This window comes from Cupressus sempervirens, chromosome 9, assembly GCF_028749045.1.
Source record: "Cupressus sempervirens isolate cs-2001-9-10 chromosome 9, ASM2874904v1, whole genome shotgun sequence".
Taxonomy (NCBI): Eukaryota; Viridiplantae; Streptophyta; class Pinopsida; order Cupressales; family Cupressaceae; genus Cupressus; species Cupressus sempervirens.
The window spans coordinates 343,997,388-344,020,498 of record NC_143126.1 but is presented as its reverse complement, the minus strand read 5'-3'; the positions used below and the strand labels follow the sequence as shown (position 1 = coordinate 344,020,498).

Below are 23,111 nucleotides of genomic sequence, written 5' to 3'. Positions count from 1 at the left end.
ACCTCCATAAAAAAAATGTGCAAGTTGAATCATTGATGGTTGATGTCCAATAGGATTTGATTTTCAGTTTTTTGCTTAAAATGTCTTCTTACCCTCATCTTTTGATATTCTTGAAAGCAAAGTTTAAAGTAGAAATCCATCTTAAAAACATGTTGGTTTTAGAGGCACATTGTGAATAACAGACATATTGAATTTGTTACCATGAAATAGGCAATAGGGAAAAGGACCTAGAACTTGAGCTCGTTCCAATGGTTGTCATAGGAATCGTTGATTATACCCGCATTTGTTGACTTAACGTCTAATTTTCTTGACATTGTACCAATAGTTGTTTATAGTTTTTAGTACAATGATGACTTACCATAATTGAATTAAATGTATAGCCATTTGTAAAAAGCGACCAATGATATGATGTCACATCAAATGTGAAAGTATGGGTACCCTTTTTGCATGACCATTGATCTCACTCTTAATTTAGGTTATTTTGAACAACTTGGTAAAAAACATCATAATTGATGACATGGACTTGAAATCGTAGTTATAAGCAGGCAACTTGCCAAGTACGCTGCTGTAAAAAATTGCGAGTGATTTGAGTTTTTCACATAGGATTTTGATTAGCATAAAGTTAAGGTGCTCAAATATTGGGTCCTCTTCCCTAGTACACATTACAAATTATTGAATCTCTAATCCAACCCCCATGGCGTCACATGAATGCATATCTGAAAACGCTAGTTAAAACAAATGACTAAAATTTCTCCTGCCCCCACACCCAACATACCATGCCTTGCCTTGAGAAATTCAAAAACTTTTCGATGTTCTATGCTTTCTTAAATCTTCAACCCACACAAATGGTCTTATAATAATTTTGAACATTTTCTTTCGCAAAATTGCAACCCCATAGAAGGCCATATCTAAACCACAAACTACATTCATTTGAAAAATATGTAGCCCAATCACATTACCTCCATATCACTAAACAATATACCAACCCTAATCATATAAACAAACTTGATATTCAATCTTAATGGTAGATGCTTATTGTTCATTGTTTACGGTTAACAATGTGCATATTATTTACATGAAATGCAACTGTAAAGAAATGAATTCTTGAATATTTATAATGTCCTTCAATTTTATTTTTCTGCACTCCTAGCATGTATGTGCTTGTGTATATACATATAGGTACAAGGGAAAAGTATCAATGTCTTAAATATGCATCCTTTCATCACCCATCTTGGAAAAATAGCATGTACATGTTTAAGAAGTTCCAATTATACATGCAAAAATAGTTCAATTGTAATGATACCTTTTGTACAATTTTTATGTGGGTTGTTTTTTGTGTCTTTTCATTGAGGAGAAAATCACGTGTAAAGTAGCTATTCTTGCACCAAAATATTTGTTCTACTTGATAATCATTTAAACTTTATATCTTATATGTGTTGTTCAAGGATAACTTTAAGAAACCCCACTTTGAAAAAAAATATAAAATCATGGTGAATCCAACATTAATTTAGGGGTAATAATTTAATTTCTATTGGCGAATGCTCCAAATAAATGACCTGTCCACAACCAAACCTATTTTGGGCCAAAGATTAAAAGGATAAAAACTTACTTGATATGTCTCCGGAATAGCAACACATGTCAAGTATATGTACTTAACATATAAACTAACTTAAAGATTTGCCACATATTGGCGAATGTGACTATCGAATAAGAGAAGCCTTAGAAATTGTAAGCAAAACTATTTGATTTACCACGTGGAAAGATTAAATTCCATTGGCGAAGTCATCACCAAAATAAAAATAATTATATATCAATATTGGCGATTGGTCTAAGCATGGGACCCCATTTTCATAAAGTACAGGCGACATAACCACCACGAAAGTGCAAATTTTTTCGCCAAATTCAAGGTCCCTGATGAGTGAAATTTGTCATTTGGCGAACATTCACCACTAAAGTTATTCCTAGTGCTGTTGCATTCATTCTGGCATCTTCTAATTGAGAAGGTGACTACCACTTGCAATAAGATGTTGCAGATTGCAGCAGATATTTAATCTTTTTCCCTGTTGCACCACTGTATATAGGAGGTGCTATTTCTTGTCAAATGAGTATAATTGCAATGTTTTTTCTGTAGATACTTGATTTGTGCTAGTTTTTATGCTCGGGAGTCGGGAGAAGTCTAGGGCAACATAATTGTTTTGAAACATTTGTAACTTTTATAGGCTGCTACAAGAAGAATAGATGGATAGTAGTCGAAGGCACCGACTTGAGCTTAACTTTGCTGTGGTCTTGTGCAAATATTGTATAAACAATCAATGAGCTGAAACTCAAAGGATTTACATTTGAAATTCTATACAATGATAGGAATCGGTAGCTTCTTGGAGAATAATTACTGGAAGACAAGAGATTGGCATGCTACTCAAGCAAAGAAAATTTGGAAAGCATAGCTGCAGCTTGATCCCCAGCTAATAAAAAATAAGGATGTCTGAGAGCTGCTGCTGCTGATAATCGGCCACGTCTCAAGAAGCCTCTCTCAGAAATGAGTTTTGTAGCTAAGTCCCAACCTTTACCACCATCACTGTCAAGTATGGCCAAATCAGGCCTTAACCTAGTAATTTGTCTCCACTTTCTCAAGTCATATTGGGCATTTTTTATTTCTGATTTAAACGTCCGTATGGCTGAGGGAGTTCTCAGGTTTGAACAAGCCATTTGCAGGAATATCACTCCAGCAGAGTACATGTCAAATAGATCTGGACTGTTAAGCTGCAACCAATGCAAAAAACACATACTATATTCAATCCAAATATATTCAAGTGTGGGCCTGCCTACTCATTAACATTACAAGAGCAATTTGGGAATCCCTACCTGCCATAAGAATGGTGAGAGAATGGCAGCAATGGGTTCAGGTGGGGGCTTAGGGGTCTCCTCTGGAAGAACATAAAGCTCGGGGGGGCAATAATCAGGGTCAAGCATTCCACGATCAGGTATGTAGTTCTTCCCAACACGGAGATCAGTTGCAGCACCAAAATCTATCAGCTTCACTTTCCCTTTCTTTGTCACAACCAAGTTGGCAGGTTTGATATCACGATGTACAATACCCGTGTCATGAATTTTCTTCAATGATGTAATGATCTGTCGCATAATTTGCTTAATGATAAGAGAATTTCTTCCAAGGGGATCTAAGCCTTTCAAGCTTCGCCTGAACATTATCTGCTCTAAATTCACAGGGAAGTTACGATCTTTCATAAAGTCTGCCAGAGTCGAGTCTCCCTACATAGATTAAAAGCATCAAACTTCATTTTAGGTATTCTAAGTTTGGTTTAGAAAAACAATTATAACAGAAAAGTCAAATACATCAAAATATCCTTTCATCCTTAACAACTTTCCTGAGAGCTAGTAATTTGTATTTGTGAATATCAGATATGTCCGGAATTGGACCAACCTCAAACGTCCACACCAACCACTTGCCACCTTCTATAAATTGCCCACGAGTTGTATCAGATATAAAACTTCCCAGAAATTTAGCACAGACATCAGGCGCTGCTCTGGAAAGCCTATAATTAAACCATTCCTCCATGTCTCCACATTCTTCAGCTCCTGCAACGCCAACTTTGACCTGCAAACCATAGGCACAGAACTAAGCGTCAGGAAGAAATTTTAACAGATGATATTCCTGTATTGGCTATATTTTTCGTTCCACCCAATAAAAAAAATTAAAAAATAACAACTTGAGAACATCAAATAAGTCAAAGAAGATACTACTGGGGTATAAAGTTTAGTAATATAATAACGAGTCCCTCCTTTCTCACCCCCCCCTATCCCGCCAATAGAATAGTGGCTACAATTCAAAATGTTTCTCACCCTCTCTTCTGCAAACTCTAATGTAGTGAATCTCAATGCGTTTGCCCCATGGTAGGTACATGCCTGGAGGTATCAGGTTTGCAGGTGGTGGTGTGAAACGTGGCATTGAGAGGGTTGGCAAAAGATGAGTCAGATCTGGTCCCCTCAGTATCTGGGTTTAAGGCACCAGTGGCCCCAGTTACACCTTGGCAACAGATTCGGGGGGAGTATCCATGAAGATGTCAGGAAGATTGTATAGGTTGGTCATTAGCACTCAAAGGTAAAACAATTATTGGAAGATTTGATTAGCCCTGAATGTGCTGGGAAAGTGAAGGCAGACCTGTTTGATGCAGGATACAGGAATCATCCATTCTATAGGTGAACATCCCATCTAATTACTTGGAGTTAACAAGAACGTGCTAAATGGGGAGAATAAATTCTCAAGAAAATATTTAATCTGCAAGTGTAGTAATCTACAGCCTAGTCTTGCAGGTTCACACGCATGGATTTTTAAATCTTGGAGCTCTCAAAAATGAAAGCTTTTATTGAGATATATCCTATTAGCCAAGGTTGTTTTGTACTTCTCTGTCACGTTAGGAAAAAAAAAATTATTTGAGAGGTATTGGGATAAGAAATTTTTATTGGTCAAGCCACAATTACCTGCAGTCACCTGGTTTTTGTCTGATAACACAGTCATTTTCCGTAATGCCAATCTAGATAAGGCTTGCATATCTGCCATTGCAGTTCTAGATGCATGCATACCTAAAAGGAATTAGGAATACAGTAGGCAAACTTCTAGCTTTGAATCTGGAAATGGATAGGTTCATTCATTCAACTTCATTAACAATGCAAGTGCAGCTAGATACATCAAAGAGTTTACTTGTCAAAATTTGACTAAAAGTGGAGAGAATATGGAAGCAAATGCTGGATTATGAGGATATTTCATTTTATTGCAGAAGATGTTCTAGAGTGGGTCATGCTGTATTAGAATGCAAATCTGGAAACCCCCATTCAACAAGCAACATGGTGGAAAAGAGCATGTGTTTCTTATCAATCAGTAAAAAAGTGGCTTCAACATTCTTGAAAGATTCAGAGAATTTTTTGCTGGTAATTCTTTATGCCACAATCCAATTCATCCACTAAAAACCAATCAGAAGAGGAGGGAATCAAGTCTGCATGCCCCCCTTCTCCTCTTTAATATTAAAATATTGTTCAATCCTCCATTATTGCGAACACATATAATAGAGGGTAAAGATTGTCCTATGTTATTCTATTTCTATTTTATTTCTAGATATTGTAAATATCCTGTATAATGGAATCTGTCTATCATTTGTATGTTTATTTTTAGAAACATCTCAATTGTAAACTCTATAAGAACAATTCGTTCTTTGTTAATAATTATCCAATATTTTACCAAATTACCTGTGTAATAGCTAGGAGGTTGGACAAGGTTGGGAAACATTGGAAAGTATAATGTCCACTTTCTAATCTGTAGAATTTACTTTTAACAGTGATAGGACTATAAGCATTTTTAAATAAAAAGTGGAATAGGGTGGCTAGCTGAGTGAGCATGCTAGCAGCATAGGAGTAGCAACAAGATAGGCAATGTTATAATTCCATTTAGTTCATGTTTCTTTATGAAATAATGTGGCTGAGTCTTGTAGCTTTCAATTAGGCAATAGTTGTCTTTCAATATATGTCAAAGTCTTTCAGCATCTTTCTATTAACACCATTGATTGGGATGAACAATCTAGTTGGCTGCCACTGATTAAGGTGTGATCGCCTATAATTTAGGCTCACGTAAAATATGGAATACAAGCAACACTAGATTAAAAAAGAAGCTTTTGCTAATTAGCAACCAAAAACTCAGTTCCTTTCCTGGGTTAGTGATGCTGCCTATAGTAGTTTTGGTACTTGGAGACAAAGACCTTCAAGCTCACCAGCTTGATTGCTTAGAGATGGAAACCCTTTAGAAACAAATAGTCATGTAGAGCAACAGCAAGATTGAGCAAAGTGCCCACAATATCAAGGCAGTTATTTAATATATTACACCAAAAAAATTCAGATTTGTATGTTGGACGCATTAAGCCAAATGTCTTACACTAGTTAATTTCGCACATTAAATGAATGCAAAAGGGAGCTCAGACACAAAGTAATTATTCAAAATTATTAAATAATTATAATTGGTAACTAGGTCAGCAGAAAGACTAGTTTATATTAAGATTATACTTAATTATTATTAATTTATAACTTTTATTTATATTAAATAATATTAGCAAATCAACTGGGTGTTATCTAGCACCGCCCAAGTGTTAGACCGGCTGATCAACCCCTAAATCAGGTTCATCAGAGTACTCCCATCACATAATTGCTTCCTTTCAAGCAATTTCAAATTACGATATTCAAAAATCCAGTGTTACCCGGAGACCCATCCCCCTCCTCTAGACGCATCTCTAGAATCTACAAAAAAAGGCCGGCAACTTCATGGGGAAGTTTCATGAAGATTCCAAGTCTTCAGTTCCAAAAAAAGAAAGTATCTCACCCGTCTCCTGATTAAAAAACAAATTTAAGATACAACATTAAGTCATTTTATGATTTTGACCCTCATTTTAATGATTACGCCCTTGTGGAGTAGATGATGCTAGATAGATTTCTAATTTTTGTTTACAGTTCTGAGTTTTTGGTTTGCATATCAGCGATTTAGCATCAAACTATATATTTTTGAATTTCAAATTTAAATATGTAATAACAATCTCAGCGATTATTAATCTGATATGATGATGATCATATGCAATATTCAAAAATCAGATATGACTGAGATACGCAATATGAGTTTTAAACTTTTTGACTCTTATCTTAATATGACATTACTATTTAATATTAGTCTGACTCATTAAACTTTTAATGTTCAATGTTCATACTTATAAATTTCTATTGTTCTTGTTTTCAAAGTACTATGTTACTGTTGGTGTAATTAAGTATTTACTAATTGCACTTTACTTAAGTTTATTTAGGTTAATGCATTAGCATATTAGATGTCATGTAGACACCTAGGAGTTTGTAGATTCATATGAGTTGTCATGTTGACAACACAGTAGTTTGCACTCCAATTGAGCACATGTTGTCTACTACATCTCTTTATGAGATACACCTTTGTATTCTTATCCTCTCATTGTTGAACGTATATTCATGCACAATGGAAGATAATCCACTCTTGGTGGACATGTGCTTAGTTGTATGATTATCTCTTTATTGACTCCTAGTCATATCAGTTGCCTTTATATATAAGGCACTTCTATAATGTATTCATCCAAGTATCTGATTAATCCATTCTCATTTGATCATATCTTGTCTCTCTTGTGCTATCTCTTAAGCTTCTACATCTTGGCATTTCATTCTTGCCTTAGGCAAATTCTTACATGGTATCAAAGCTATACCAATTTCTTACAATTACGAATCTATGGTATTTCATAGAAATCATTAAATTATATTAGAAACAAATTGCCATCTAAAAACTACTGTCTCGTAGTTTTACAAATAGCCGTACCAGTTCCAGAAGTTTCCAAGTCTCCCCATCTCCAAATAACCTTGCAAAAATCTCAACCTCCTCCCACATTGCATTTTCAAGGGGAATAACATCCCATTTCACCAAATGATAAGGAATGACTTTGTTTCTCAATCCTTTTTCTCTCATATCCAAAATGGTTTCAAGTTCTTGGATCAATCTGTCTTCATCATCAAGTGGTGGTAAATCTGGGGAAGGGGTGATCTTCTGTCCAAGGGCCTCCTTGAGACACCAAACATGGAATATATTATGAATTCTTCTATTAGCTGGAAGCTCCAGCTCATAAGGTACCTCACCAATCTTCCTCAACACCTTGTACGGCCCATTAAATTGTGACTTCAACTTCTCATGTCAATTATCCTTTTGTGTAATGAATGTGCAAACAACTCAAATAGTTGATCGGGTAGGTGTAGTCAGTTCTTAACTGAAATTGCAGAGGCCTGCCACTATACTCTATTTTATTCACACTTCTCATTCTGTTGAAAGTGGGCCTTTGAATCGACAGTGAACCTTTATGTATTCAAGGTGTAGCTACTCAAGCAGTTAGCCTCCTGGCACTACCCCTAGTTCAGGCAATTAGCATTGTACTAAATCACATAATCGGCGACACCTCAACTAGTGGTGTTATCATTTCATGAAAATTAGCTTCTCAATGGTTTTTCCCAAGTTTGATTTTCCACGTAAAATATGGTGTTCATTGTGCCTGTGTACCTAGTCTTTAATGCTTATCTTTTGATGGTGTATTTATGTGCTTTAACCAAAAGTTCTTAAGTAGCAGTGGATGTATGTTAAGTTCTTACCTGCAGTAGGAAAAGTTTTAATAGGTGTAGAATAACTAATTCATCCCACTACCCCCTGCCGCCCTTCTCAATTATCCGACTTGTTCAACACCTATTTCCTCTATTATCCCCTTGTCATCTACCTTTAACCAATTGGCTTTGTTCTTGAGTCAATCAATTTGAGGGGAATATCTTGTACATCATATACACCATCATTAGCATTTGGGCTTTGCTTAACCCCCTTCCCAAGTTGATTGACTGCCTTATAGCCTTAGACATCATTATTTACCTCATTTTGGGCCTAGCTTAGCCCCTTTTATCCAAAGAAGGTACCAAACATTAAGCTATTGCCATAACAAAATTGTCAATTTATTTTGGGCCTAGCCTAGCCCATTTTATCTAGACTAGATGGCTACCCCATATCTGTGTCACAAGGTTCGGCAAATATCAAGCTTGATATTTAGATATTGTTGAATGTGAAACTTGCCAAAAAAATCCGCTGTTGATTCGGTCGCCAAAAACGGACTTCCTATTCAGAGTCAAAGAAATTTAGAAATTGCCATATACAGGGGTTTGTAGGGTTCTCTCGAGCAGAAAAATCTATAAAATGTCATTGGAACCCCTCAAAGAGTCAAATGCGAATCAGCAAAGTTTGAGCCAGCAATTTTTCTAAGAAATTTGCAATTCATCCTCTCTCATGTTGAGCGTCTTCCTCAGTCATTTTCCCTTCCTCGACTGTTTCCCCTCTCTCAACTCTTTTTCGTGCACACCTGTGTGAGGAGTTTTTTTTATTTGTATAGTTTGTATAGAATTTTGATATAGTTATTAATTTTATATTTTATTTTGCTTTTTATATAGTTTTTTTACTTTTTTATATAATTTGTATAAAAAAATTATTTCATTTCATATAGTTTTTGTAATCAATTTAATTCCTTTTGATTCTTTGTAATCTATTTTGTAATAGTTAATTTAATATTTAATTTATTTTTTAAGATTGATTTAAAATAGTGATATATTGTAACGATCCCATCTTTTGGCCATCACGTTCTCCAAAGTCTAAGTGGAGGATAAGAAGAAATTAAATTAATTTCTTATAAAGTCATTCAATTAAAAATTAAAAGGTGACTTTGTATTTAATTAATTTAATTATTAATTACAAGAGAGTAGCTTCTAGGGTATGTATCAATTATTGGAAGGACGGAAGCCTCTCGTGATTTAATTAATTATTGTCAGGGAGGAATTTCTAGAGAATGCATTAATTATTGGAAGGAGGAAGCTTCTAGCTCTTGCAATTAATTAATGTTTTAGTTCCTTCCAGAAGGATGAAGAAAAGGATAAATAGGGCTGAAAGTTTCATTGCTAATTATGGGATGGTTATGACTTGCATTTAATAAGAGCTTGGATGTGTGAATCACACTCCTTTTTTTTGGCAATAGAGGACATTCATTCTCTGTTGTAACATTCTAGACGTCATTCCCTTAGGGTTTGGCCTTTGGAATACATCTCTTTGTAATTGATTGCAGCATTCGCAACATTAATATAATTTCAGCCTTGGTTCAGCTTTTGGGCATTCCTGGGTGTCCATTAGAGTGGTATCAGAGCTATAAGTCCTGCCATCCTGTGGAGATCTTCAACATCTATGTTTAAGCATGCGACAAAGGCTTTATAATTTTTTGCAATACCAAAGCAAGGCAAAGTAGGAGTTCGGACTCACATAACGAACGAGATAGTTCATCCATGCAAAGGGACATACAATCTAGTCATACAGACACAGAGGAGACATTCTTTGAACAAGACAACAATATGGGTGACCGAGATGATAGGAGTACCGGTCCAGATCAAGAAAATGCAATGTTTAGGTTACTGAGTTGATTAGAGGAGGGGCAGCGGATGCAACAGGAACATAATAGGCGAATAAATATGCGAATGGATATGATGTTGCAACTTATGGCTAGACAGGTGGGCATCAATATTGAAGATTTGTATGTTGCTCCAGTGCAGGAGGTAGTTGCTTCCTCAGGTGAGATCGAGACACGTATAGAGCCACCCATCTATGATGTTGGTGATATGGGTGTTTTAGTGGAATCAGTAGAAATATGTGTGCAAAGTCAGGAGACAACATATGAAGCTTTGTCGGGAGATGGTGCTGCAGTAATAGTGGGATTAGGAGAACATGAGGATACTATCATATCAGCAGCCACTTCTGTGTCAGGTGAACCATCCAATGAAGAGTTTAATGGTATAAATGCAGTGGTTGATGTATTTTCTAATGAAGCCACACATGTTGATGATTATGAGTTTTCATCAACTACAAATTCGGTTCAGTTTTCTGTTGTTGCAGTTAATGTTGTTCCTATGTCCATATATTTCGATGCAGCAACACCTATTGTTGATACAGTTAGCATGAGTACATATGGTTCACCTGCAGCTACATCTTTTTCAATGCATGATGGTGATAATATGCATTCTAGTCCAATATATATTATGTGGATGGATACAGGGAAGAAGACATTTCATAAATCTTCTATGGAGTTGCCTTATGGTGACATTCTGACTTCATCAGCACAAGTTTTGAATGTTAGGCTACAGGGGTTGGTCCTGATGATGCGGGTTTGCAGTTGGTTTAACTTCCATATGAATATCACATATTGGGATCCAAGTGGAGGTTGGAGTCCATTATGTTACTTAATTGCTTGAGGACAAGCAATTTCAAGGAGGGTGGATTTGTAATGATCCCATCTTTTGGCCTTCATGTTCTCCAAAGTCTAAGTGGAGGATAAGAAGAAATTAAATTAATTTCTTATAAAGTCATTCAATTAAAAATTAAAAGGTGACTTTGTATTTAATTAATTTAATTATTAATTACAAGGGAGTAGCTTCTAAGGTATGTATTAATTATTGGAAGGACAGAAGCCTCTCGTGATTTAATTAATTATTGCCAGGGAGGAATTTCTAGAGAATGCATTAATTATTGGGAGGAAGCTTCTAGCTCTTGCAATTAATTAATGTTTTAGTTCCTTCCAAAAGGATGAAGAAAAGGATAAATAGGGCTGAAAGTTTCATTGCTGATTATGGGATGGTTATGATTTGCATTTGATAAGAGCTTGGATATGTGAATCACACTCATTTTTTTGGCAATAGAGGACGTTCATTCTCTGTTGTAACATTCTAGACGTCATTCCCTTAGGGTTTGGCCTTTGGAATACATCTCTTATAATTGATTGCAGCATTCGCAGCATTAATATAATTTTTGGTTCAGCTTTTGGGCATTCCTAGGTGTCCATTACATATATTAATTTTTAATTAACATAGTTCTTAAATTTTTAAAATATTAAAGTTTAGAGTCAATTAGATATATATTGATATGTTTACTTTATTTTTCTTTATAATTTTATAATTTTTATTATAATTTAATAAATAAATAGATATATTATATTATGTTTAATACATGTATATTTCAATTTTTAAATAATATAATTATTAGTGTAAAAAGTTGAACTTTAACATGTTTAATTTTAAATTTACATTTTTAAATTATTTATTGAATTATTTTGTTTTAAAGTTTGAAATAATAATATATTATTTTGTTTTTAATTCTACAAATTGTAATATGGCTCCCAACAAATCAACTTCTAAGGCATGGAAACATGTGACTCGAAATGGTGCTAATAAAGCTCAGTGTAACTTGTGTCCAAAACTTATTACTAGAAATTTAACTAGGGTCATGGATCACTTGCTTGGTATTATGGTGGGTAAAAGTGGTGGTGTTACTGCATGTCCAAGTGTGACCCAAGAGCTTAGAGCGATTTTAGAGAAAGAGCATTCATCTTCTATTGCTGAAAAGATGAAGAAGACACAAAAGAAACAAAGAATTGAAGATGTCTCTAGATTCACATCCACTATACCTTCATCTTCATGTCTACCTTAGGTTGTAAAGGCAACAAAAGAGAGTGGAACTCTGAATAGCTTTTGGAAACCAAGTGAGAAACAACAAGTTGATGATTTACTAGCTGATTTATTCTATGCTAGTGCAATTCCATTCAATGTAGCTAGACATCCACTTTATCGTGTTGTATTTCAAAAGGCTGGAGAGTTTGGCACACGGTGCATACCTCCTTCTTTTGAGGCTTTGAGAACAACTCTCTTAGAGAAGTCAAAAGATAGAGTGACTCGTAAATTAGCTGTGGTCAAAGCCTCTTGGAAGGCAACAAGGTGCACTATATTGAGTGATGGATGGTTGGATATATGTCAAAGACCATTGATTAATGTTTTAGTGGCTTGTCCTAAAGGTGTTGCATTCTTGAAGGTTATTGACACTATGAATCATAAAAATAAATTGGAATATATATTTCAGATATTAGAGGAAGCAATTCTTGAATTAGGGGTTGCAAATGTGGTTCAAGTGGTTACTAATAGTCCAGCAAATTGTGTGGGAGCTGGCAAGCTGATTGTAGAGAAGTACCTAGAAATTTATTGGAGTCCATGTGCAGCTCATTGTTTGGATTTGTTGCTTCATGATTTGGCAAAATTCCCTTGGATACATGAAGTAATTCATAGAGGAAGAGAAGTTGCGAATTTCATACGAAATCATCGTCTCACATTGAGCCTTTACAGACAACATGCATCTAGAGAGTTGTTGAGGCCTTGTGATGCAAGATTTGCTTCGTTTTATATCACTTTGAGAAGAGTGGTTGAAGAGAAAGAAGCTTTAAGATCTATAATTTGTTCCAATGAGTGGGAAAATTCAACTCTCTCAAAAAGTGGTAAGGGTAAGATCATAGAGAAAATTGTTTTAAATAGTAGCTTTTGGGAAAGTGGGGCAAAGGTCCTAAATATATGCAGTCCAATTGTCGACGTGCTCCGCATGGTTGATGGTGACACTCCTTGCCTTGGAATGCTTTATGAAAGCATGGACCGTTGCAAGGAAGCTATCCAAAGAGCACTTAATAATGTGGAATCAGAGTACATAGAGATATGGGAGACTGTTGATTCAAGATGGAAAATGATGCACACTCCTTTACATGCAGCAGCTTGCTATTTGGAGCCTAAACTATTTCACATTGATAGACAAGGTGATGCTGAAATTATGGCAGAGTTTTATGAAGCCATTAGTAGATTTGAACCAGATCCAACAATTACATCTCTAATTAAAGAACAATGTTGGAAATACAGAAAAGTGGAAAGGATGTTTAGAATAGGAGCAGCCAAATATGATATGACACGAGATGAGGTACCTGGTTATAGATGGTGGATGAACTATGGGGCAGAAACTCCTGAACTTCAGTGATTTTCCATTCGATTTTTGAATCAAGAAGCAAGTTCATCAGCTTGTGAGAGAAATTGAAGTTGCTTTGACCACATCCATTCCAAAAAGAGGAACAAGTTGTTGTTTGGAAAGTTGGGAGATCTTGTCTATGTTCGCAGCAATTTAAAATTGCTTATGAACAAATCGACAAATGAGTCATCTTCACAACAACAGACTTTAGAAGACATAGTAGTACTAGATGCAAATGAGCTTGACTTTTTTGAGGAAGAGTTGGGTAGTGATACTGATGATGATGCTACATCATCTGAGCCAAGTGCTCTTGATGACTTTGAGCTCTCTTGAAGCTATGAAGTCTTGACTTTTGATTGTACCTTTGCAATAAAAACATATCTTTGTTATTGTGATTTCACATGTTTTTTATGTTTTGTACTTAATAAATGTCTCGTCAAGCTTATAAGTTGTGAGATCTATTTAGCAATTTTTACTATTTTGATAATTGATAAGATATATTACATACATCTAGAAAATAATTAAAATTGTGTAAGGCGGATTTTATTCTAACTTTTCCCTGAATTTTTACTCTTCCCAAACTTCATTCGAATTTTATAGTTGCCGAACTCGAATTCAAATTCGAACCTTGTGACTTAGCCCCATATCCTCTAACATCAAGATTTTTTCCTTTTTAAATGGTGTCCCCCATTTTAACTTTTTTTCGGGTGGAATGGTCGCTTTTTAGTATTTACTAACTTTACCTTTGGCCTAGTCTAGCCTTCATTGATGGTAACCAACTTGTGACATAACTGTTATCATTATTGATCATTTTTTGCCCTAGTTTGGCCTTATCATGTGGGTGACAATCTCATACTAGTTACCATCATGAGCAATATCCTAACCTATCTTATCAGCCTCTACTAAAATGTGGTTTCCTCTATTGACCTATTACACCCATCCATCTTTGTCTTTCATTGAGTGATCCCCTTAGATCCTTCTTCCTCCTAGTTTTTCCCTTCTCTTGTGTTGCCACATTTGTTGTCATCATTATTGATCATTTTAAACCAAAATGGCAGACCTTAGCTCGAACTTGGAAGGTTATTCTGGGAGCAAGGGCATGTCAACTGGTAAGGACCATGTGGAGGAAAGTAAGATAGAAAAACTAAATCAAATGTAGGATCTGAAGCTTTAAAGGATGATGAGGGGAAACAAAGTGTTCACTGTTCTCCTCCTAATACCAAATCCAGTGAGGAGAAAATGGACGTTGGCACAGAAAAGAACAATGAGGGTAATGTCCTTGTCATGAAAGAGCATAGTCCGAGTAAGGAGAAGGAAGAGGAGTTCAAGAAGAAGCAGGATGCTAACACTGACATCCAAGTCAATAACACTACCATTGACACTGCGATTAGGATTGAAGAAGGTAGCAAGGATGAGCATCACAATGCGAAGCTTTCTTTTCTTCATACTACCAAGCTAAAAGCAGAGGCATCCCTGCAAGCGGACTCGTCGCGATACAATGAAAGCATGGTGCTCAAGAAAAGAGTTGGAGCCATTTAGAAAGAGTTGGACCATGAATGCGCTATGAGAGCTCACCTAGAGAAACAAGTTAGCGACATCCCTGACAAACTAAACGATTATGAGCTAGAACTCTATCAACTTATTAAGGATAGTGAGCAAAGAATGGAGTAGGTTACTTCCAGTTTGTGCACCACAGTGGCCAATTTGGGCAAGAAAAGCAACGAGGAGATCATGTCTCCAAACACTATTGGGGTGAGGAGTCTAGGAGAGCCTAGCAAGTGAACGAAGCAAAGTATGAGGAAAAAGATCGTTGATGCTCCTGAGGTTCTTCTTTCTACCACGGTGGATATTATCCAGAGTGCTACAAAAGCAGGCAAGGAGGTGGAGAAGATCATCAAGGCGCTGTTGTAGGTGTCGATCGTGGTTGTTGGTGTGCTGGTTGCTAGTCTGAGTGGTATTGCTAGTTCTATTTTTTATTTTCTAGCTTTTGTTTAAAACTATAGGTTTCAAGTCCTTGTAAAACCTAGATGTGTTTGGTTTAAACTTGTGGTTTCAAGTCCTTTTAAAACCTTGTTTTTTGTTCTTTTTGCTTTACTCTAAGTTTCAAGTCCTTATAAAACTTGGTAGTTCTTAATGCTGATCTTTTTCTTTTGTTAAAGGGTTTTGGGTCCCTTCAAAACCTGTTTTTCCTTACTCTAAAACAAATATCACATTGTTTTAAATTCCCCCTAAGGTGTATTCTTGCATACACCTCAGCACACATCAGAAGCAGTAATGTTGTCCAGGTGGAATTGTCCTATTTTGCTTGGAAATAGACAAGAGATGTTGTAATCTTTTTTTAAAGTATTTGATCTAAATGGATAATATAAAAGCATTCAAAATCTAATTTTATTTTCAACAGTTCAAAATAGCGTGATTGAACCATTTTGTTCACCCTCAAATAGGTGAACATGCTTTCCAATTTTTTATAGCGCTTTTATGGATCAAAATTGGAATATACTTACTAGGGAACTAACCAAGGTAGTCTCCCATACTATTGACCCTCACATGGGTGAACATGCTTTCCAATTTTTCATAGCAATTTTATGGACCAAAATTGGAATATACTTACTAGGGAACTAACCAAGGTAGTCTCCAATTCTATTCTCCCTCACATAGGTGAACATGCTTTACAAATTTTTACAGCGATTTTGTGGGTCAAAATTGGAATATACTTACTAAGATACTAGGGAACTAACCAAGGTAGTCTCCCGTACAACACAGCTTGTTGCATTAATTTGAAATAAACAAAGACCAGTTGCAGAATGGAACATAGTTTTCGATTGAAGATAGAGCTTCTTGCGAATTTCAGAATCGTCAGATATCAAGACACTCACCCCTATGAAAAATTCTGGTCCTTCAATGCTGCAGGCCTACTACTTTTTCTATTAAACTTATCAAAGAGTTTCTTGATTTCTGTGGTAGGCAATTAGAGTCATTTCCAATCAATTTCTGCATTTACATCCAACAATTTCCAGGTGCAAACATTGATTTTCCATTACCATAAGAATTTCCAATTTTATGATACATGCTCCAATTTCCCTTCTGTTTGATTGATATAAGTCAGCATAAGGCTAGTTTGCATTGAATGTGTAGTTATTTGTGATTTGCATGCATAATTGAACACTTGGAAGTATATAAGTCAAATTATTCTATTCTTTGCAATTATTTAACTTTACACTTCTTTTTCTATCTTTCAGTAAGTTTCAACACGAGGTCTTTCGTGGAGTCAAATTTAAAGAATTGGGGGATTCCTGTTCTGGTTCAATGGTGGGTTAAGCTCAATAGGGTATGGGGGAAGTCATCTTATAGGAGTGGGATGGACAGGATGTGATTGTGAGTGGAATGTCTCACTAGGGGACATATTAAAAAGTGTAGGTGATGATAGCTATAGTTTGTTAGCTGGTTTTTCATTGTTGTTATCTCAAAAAATGTTATTTCTATTAACATTTCTTTTTAAAGTACTGCCATATATTTTAAGGGAGAAGGCCCAAATAGAAATCTTAAAAAGAAACTATATCCCCCACTCTTTGAAAAACACTTTTATTGCTTCTCTAGTCATAGCCTTTGCTCCAAGAAGTATTTCAGACCATCATAATCTACTTTCACATGGTGCCATTGCTTGACCACAATCAGAATTTCAAATAAAAGCTTCTCATAAGGTCTTGGGAAGCTTCTTAAGTTTGAGCTTGACAATTTTTGAAACTTGAGTTTTGCAATCTTACCCTAGAATTGCACCATAGCCATGGTCCAAAGCGACACATTCACCAATGAATGTTTTCAGAAATCTATAATAGCTAAAACTATAGTAGTGCACTTAACCTCTTTAAGCCACACAAAGGCTCTTTTTTCTTCTTCATTCCACAGCAATGCATCCATATTTGGTAGTGTTGCTAGTGGAACTTCTATGTTGCCATAGTTCTTTAAGAATCTGCGAGAGTATCCTATAAGTACTAACAATCCTCAGGTTCTTGAGAATGTTAAGAATCTATCAATCTATCATTGCCTTGATCTTGTTGGGAGCAACCTTCATATGCTTTCATGCGAGACAATGTGACAAATGCAATCCAATTCCTAAAGTCCAAAATAACACTTTGAACGTTTTCCATTCGTTGGTTCTATAGTTATACAACTTGATCCACATGGAGAAGATGTTCCTCAATTTTTTAATGTAAATGTCATCAAATTATATTAATACAAGCCCAAACAAAATGGTTCCGATATGTAGTTCGTCAATCTCTAAAATGTACAAAGCGAATTTGTGATACCAGACATCGTCAATAGAAATAAATCATTGCACTCGTGTTTTCAAAAGGCAATTTTAAAATATTCTCATCGTTAATTCTAGTTTGGTTATATCGGATATCCTGATTCTAGTTTGGTAAAGGATTAACTCCTCTCACAGCCATCAAGAAACTTATCTTTGATGGAGAGCTTATTGAGTCGTTTGTTATCCAAACAAAAGCACCAACGTCATCCTTCTTGAGAATCAACGCCCAAAAGAGAAGAAAATGTTCTTTGACTAGGATGAACGATATCAATGTCTTGCATTTCATGGATAATTTGTTCAATTTATTTTGTTGCTTTGTCGACTTTAAAAAGGCTTTTGACACCGTCCCGAGAGACAAGCTTTGGTTTAGGAGGGAAGAATTGGGAATTCCTATGCATCTCAGAGCTGCTGTTCATAGGATGTACGAAGAGGTGAAAGTTAAAATCAGAACTTCAGATGGCATTTCAGAATGTTTTAGGAGCGATATCGGGGTCAAACAGGGCTGCCCTTTATCTCCTACTTTGTTTGGTTTATATATTGACAAACTGGAAAAGTGGTTAAACATGCAAAAGGGTGAAGGCATTCAACTAGGTGAATTTGTTATAAAGCTGCTCCTATATGCGGACGATCTCATTTTAATTGCCAAATCTGCCTATGGTTTGCAAGATCATCTATCTTCTCTTGAGCGCTTTTGCGAAATGGTGGGGATGCAGGTCAATATCAGCAAGACTAAGGTTATGATTTTCTCTAATAATAAAAAACAACACCAACATGAATTTTATTACAATGGAAGTGTTCTTGAAGAAGTTGCAGAGTATAAATACCTTGGCATTGATTTCAACAAAAAACTAAGCTGGTCTAGCTGCAGGTATAAAAGGATATTAGGTGGGTGGAAGGCTTTTTATGCTCTTCAGAATAGGTGCCGTGAAGTAGAGTTGTAGGATTGAAAAACTATTCAAACCTTGTTCGGTCTTCTTGTGCTGCCAGTTGTTCTTTACGGGTGTGAATTATGGGCCAGCAACACTACTATAGCACAATGGAAACAAATCGAAGGAATCCAAAAGCGCTTGATCACAAGCAAGTTTAAAATCAAAAGCACTGTTCCATATGATATCATGCTAAGTGAAATGGGGGCTGCTCCTATTGAGGCACTTGCTATGGTTCGCCTTCTAAGTTATCTAAAAAGAATCGAAAAAATGAAAAAGGATAGATGGCCTAAAGTGGTCTTTGGTGACACACTATGTCAGCGAAAAAGGACATGGATGCAACAAAACATCAAATGGATGAGTAAATGGAATATTCAATTCAATATGTGCCCCACAAATAATAAAGAAATAAAGGTCTTTGTCATGGAGAAATTCTACAAGAGAAATTGGAAAAGCGAGATCGGAAGGAAGAAATTATATTATATAAATGAGTTCAACCCCGCTTGTGATCAACTCCAAAAAGCATACATAGGAGCCAACATTTTTTGGAGGGCTAAAATTCTTATTGCTCAGCTAAGAACCAACTCTCACCAACTTCGTTGTGAGACCGGACGTTGGAAGAGGCCAAAGGAGGCTTAGGAAGAAAGAATTTGCAGATTCTGCAATTCTGGGAAAGTGGAAACTGAACAGTACTTTATTTTAGAATGTGAAGCCTACAAGAGTAGTAGAGATAAATTTGCGGACACTATATGTGACAGTTCTTGGCATAACCTATTCAACGAAAAGTACATTGAGCAATTGGGTGGACTCATCATCATCCTACACAAGCAACGAACATTGTTACTTAAGTCTGCTTGAGCTGTCTTGCTGTCCCATAGGCTATTTTTAGCCTCGTGGACGTTAAAATTTTATCTATCTATCTATCTATCTTTATTTTTATGTGCCTACGAGAATCAATAAGGACTAATGTTGGGTGGTTGAAGGACTCGCTGAGCATTTCAATAGAGAAGCAATAGAAGATAAACATATTAAAGACCGGTGGAGCTTAATTAGTCGGTGCGCTATGCATGGGAATGGTGCTCCAGGGAACAGCTATCTTGGCATGCGTTTATTAGCTTAGATTTCTAATTCTTCCGCATATGAGATAAATTGGTCCGAGTATAGCTCAATCCACTATGCAATGAGTTTTAAATTTCTCACTTGCCAATTTACTTTGCACCTTCGCGTAGTGAGAAGGGGGTAGTGGGTACCTTCTTCAAAATGACCTTGTTGAAGTTTTGAAAGCCCTGGTACTCGTTAATGCGCTTGGAGCGAGAGCCCAGTTGCTGGTCCTCCTTGACATCGGAAGGGAGCATGGCGCCTGCGAACACAATTCCGAAGGAGCCTTCGCCCAGTCGCTCCCCAAGGGCGAAATCTGTCCTCTTCAAATTGCGACGCTGTAAAAGAGTATCAAAGAGTAATTGCAAGGGAGCGAAGACGTAAGCGTCCACAGCTCCCATGATCACGCCGGGTCGAGCAGTGCCGTAGAGCCACCCGACACACAAGCTCCCTGCCACCACCCACCGTTGCTCTTCCGCTATCTCTGCCCATCTCTGCTGCAGCTGCCCCACTATCTCCATCTCCCCACCGCATTTCACCGTCATCATCATCGTCTTCTTCTTCTTCTTCCCTGCTGGATTCCCTGCCTTCCATTGTCCCCTCTCACCAATGCAGCTTCCTCTGTGAGCGATCCCCGTGTTCAGAATTGATGCCATTCTGTCTCTCCCTTTCCCTCGCCTCCTCAAAATAAAACCACCAACGAGAGGTGGAGCCTTGTCCACCCACGCCAAAATCATCAATTTTTGCTCGCCGCATACTTCATTTTTTGCGTTCCGTCCTATGTTACTTCCATGGAGTGAGCTTAGTAATAAGTGCCGAAAGGTGCAAAGTTACTCTTAATTGAAATTACGAATATAATTAAATAGTCGATAGTATTGGTCTACTAATATTTTATAAAATTGATGAAAAATATGTCTATAAAATATAATTTAAAGCAACTTGAGTTGAATCAAGATTTTATTTTTATTTTTCTAAAATGAAAATGTTTTAAACAATTAATTAAAAATACTATTGTATGTTTGTAAAACATGTAAAATTTATAGACCAAGAATCATAAGATGTGCAATTTCAAACTAGTAAAATGGTTGAAGAGAAAGTTGCTTATTTAATTTAATATAAATAGTTATAAATGATTACTAAGTCTAATATTGTAATTATATGTGATGTCTCTTTCTTAAGTTAAGAATCATAAGATGTGCAATTTCAAACTAGTAAAATGGTTGAAGAGAAAGTTGCTTATTTAATTTAATATAAATAGTTATAAATGATTACTAAGTCTAATATTGTAGTTATATGTGATGTCTCTTTCTTAAGTTAAGAATCATAAGATGTGCAATTTCAAACTAGTAAAATGGTTGAAGAGAAAGTTGCTTATTTAACTTAATATAAATAGTTATAAATGATTACTAAGTCTAATATTGTAATTATATGTGATGTCTCTTTCTTAAGTTAATCTAGCATAAAGAGATTGTAAGCCTATTTATGAAAGTTTTGTAGGCTAACAAGTGGGTTTAGGGAATTTTGGAGGCATTAGGAGAAGCAATTTCTTGTGCTAATGGGTATAAAGAGTGCAACACCTTTTTCTTGAGTAGATTTATAGACTTTCTTCTAAATTTACTAATTGTAATAAGGTATGAGCACCAACAGAGTTAGATTCTATTTTTGGTAATGTAAGCGGAGTTGGTTTTTGATGTTTATCATAAGATCTAACATAGTATTTAAGTTATTAAATAATACTAAGTTATTCATTGTGTGATTAAGGAAAATGGAATAAATCAAACTAGGTTGGGATAAGTCAAGCATAGGACCTATATATTCAACAAAATGAAATAATTAAAGGGATCACCTAGAAATAAGGGGCCACATGGGTTTTTGATGAAACTGAATTAAGTGAGGACTTCTATTTTAAATTAGGTGTTTATTTTCTATCATTTGAAGTCCTAAAATGTATGCTAAAATGAAATACACTACGATGAGTATTAAACAAGCATTGATTTGTATATAGCAATGACGTGCTTACAATTTATGATGCTACATTTACCCCTTACTTTAGTAGTATATTACCCTACACGTATATCCAAGCTTAAATATAGGAGAAGTGCATAAAAATGATATTTTGTCATCAAATAAAGCCCCTAGCACGGTGATACCTACAATAAAAAGTTAGAGATTACATCCTACACAACCACTTTATCAGGGGAAAATCATAAACCATCTAGATCTTACTGAGTGATAAAATTCAAGAGTAGTTGTATGCCCCCTATTTTGGCTTGCTAATTAAGAATGTGAAAAAAAGTATCATGTTTGCTGCATCAAATTGTAAATGCAACTTTATAGACAAATTCCATCAGTGAGTTTTAAGATCAATCCCAAAATAACTAATAAAACATTTGGAAAGATAATAAATTGAATCATGATTTCAAAATAACAAATGGTGTGAAAATTGGAGCTTGTTAGCTCAAGATATGAATGATTAAAAAAGTTGAATAAAGAGTAGTGTTTAGAAAACCTACCTCTTAAATAGTGACAAAACCACCATTTATCATTTCTTTCAAGGTAGAGGTCTAAGAAGATGTTGAGAAGATGATCAATCATGCTTAAAAGGAGAACAAAATCGAAATAGGTTGTTGAGGATGGAGCAATATTGGATGAGGTAGGAGTTTCCATTATTTATTTCACTTTTCATATTTTGTTGTTTTGATTATTTGTTGTATACCACGCTAGGTCAAATGTGTGTTATATCTTGGGCATCAGTCCCTATAAAGCATTGTAGTCCCTTGAGGGTTCCCTACAAAGGTTCCATGGTCCCTTATAGGCAACCAAGTCCTTTTGGGGTTCCAAAGTCCTTGAATAGTGTCATAGTCCTTCCAAGGTAGCTTGGTCCTTGAAAGGGCACCATAAAGCCCTCAAGGGTTGCAAGATTTTGATATGCTCAATATATGTTGATATTTTGTTTTTTAGATGTGAGTTTCTAGAGATGCAGGAGCTGGTGGGCACAAGGATCATGACCTACCTACAAGGGAAAATGTGATATCTTAGTGGAGAAAATTGAGGTCTATTAAGAGATATTAGATTGTATTGGGCATATGAAATGCCTATCATGTGATGTAATATTTTGATGTTGATGGTGCTCATGGGGCGAGGGGATGAAAGCACCTCCACCACCTTTATACCAAAATCAAAGTACACCACAAAATGAGAGATTCAAAGATAACAAGCAATGCAAGTGCAAGTATCCAAGATCTTCGAGTAAATGCAAATGTAAACTAATCTACATGAAATGCAGGAGTAGTCTAAGATGATGTGCAAGATTAATTTAAAA

The 23,111-nt window shown here is 35.8% G+C and overlaps 1 protein-coding gene across 1 annotated transcript; it reads right to left on the bottom strand.

Annotated features, from left to right (window-relative positions):
• Nucleotides 1–1,719: 1,719 nt before the first annotated feature.
• On the bottom strand, nucleotides 1,720–20,580 carry STN8 (Protein kinase superfamily protein). Its single transcript, XM_089800064.1, has 4 exons — nucleotides 19,942–20,580; nucleotides 3,440–3,613; nucleotides 2,863–3,267; nucleotides 1,720–2,760 (listed from the first exon to the last, which is right to left on the bottom strand). The coding sequence occupies exons 1-4, from the start codon at nucleotides 20,524–20,526 to the stop codon at nucleotides 2,413–2,415; spliced, it is 1,512 nt and encodes a 503-aa protein (XP_089656190.1). The 5' UTR covers nucleotides 20,527–20,580; the 3' UTR covers nucleotides 1,720–2,412.
• Nucleotides 20,581–23,111: the final 2,531 nt, after the last annotated feature.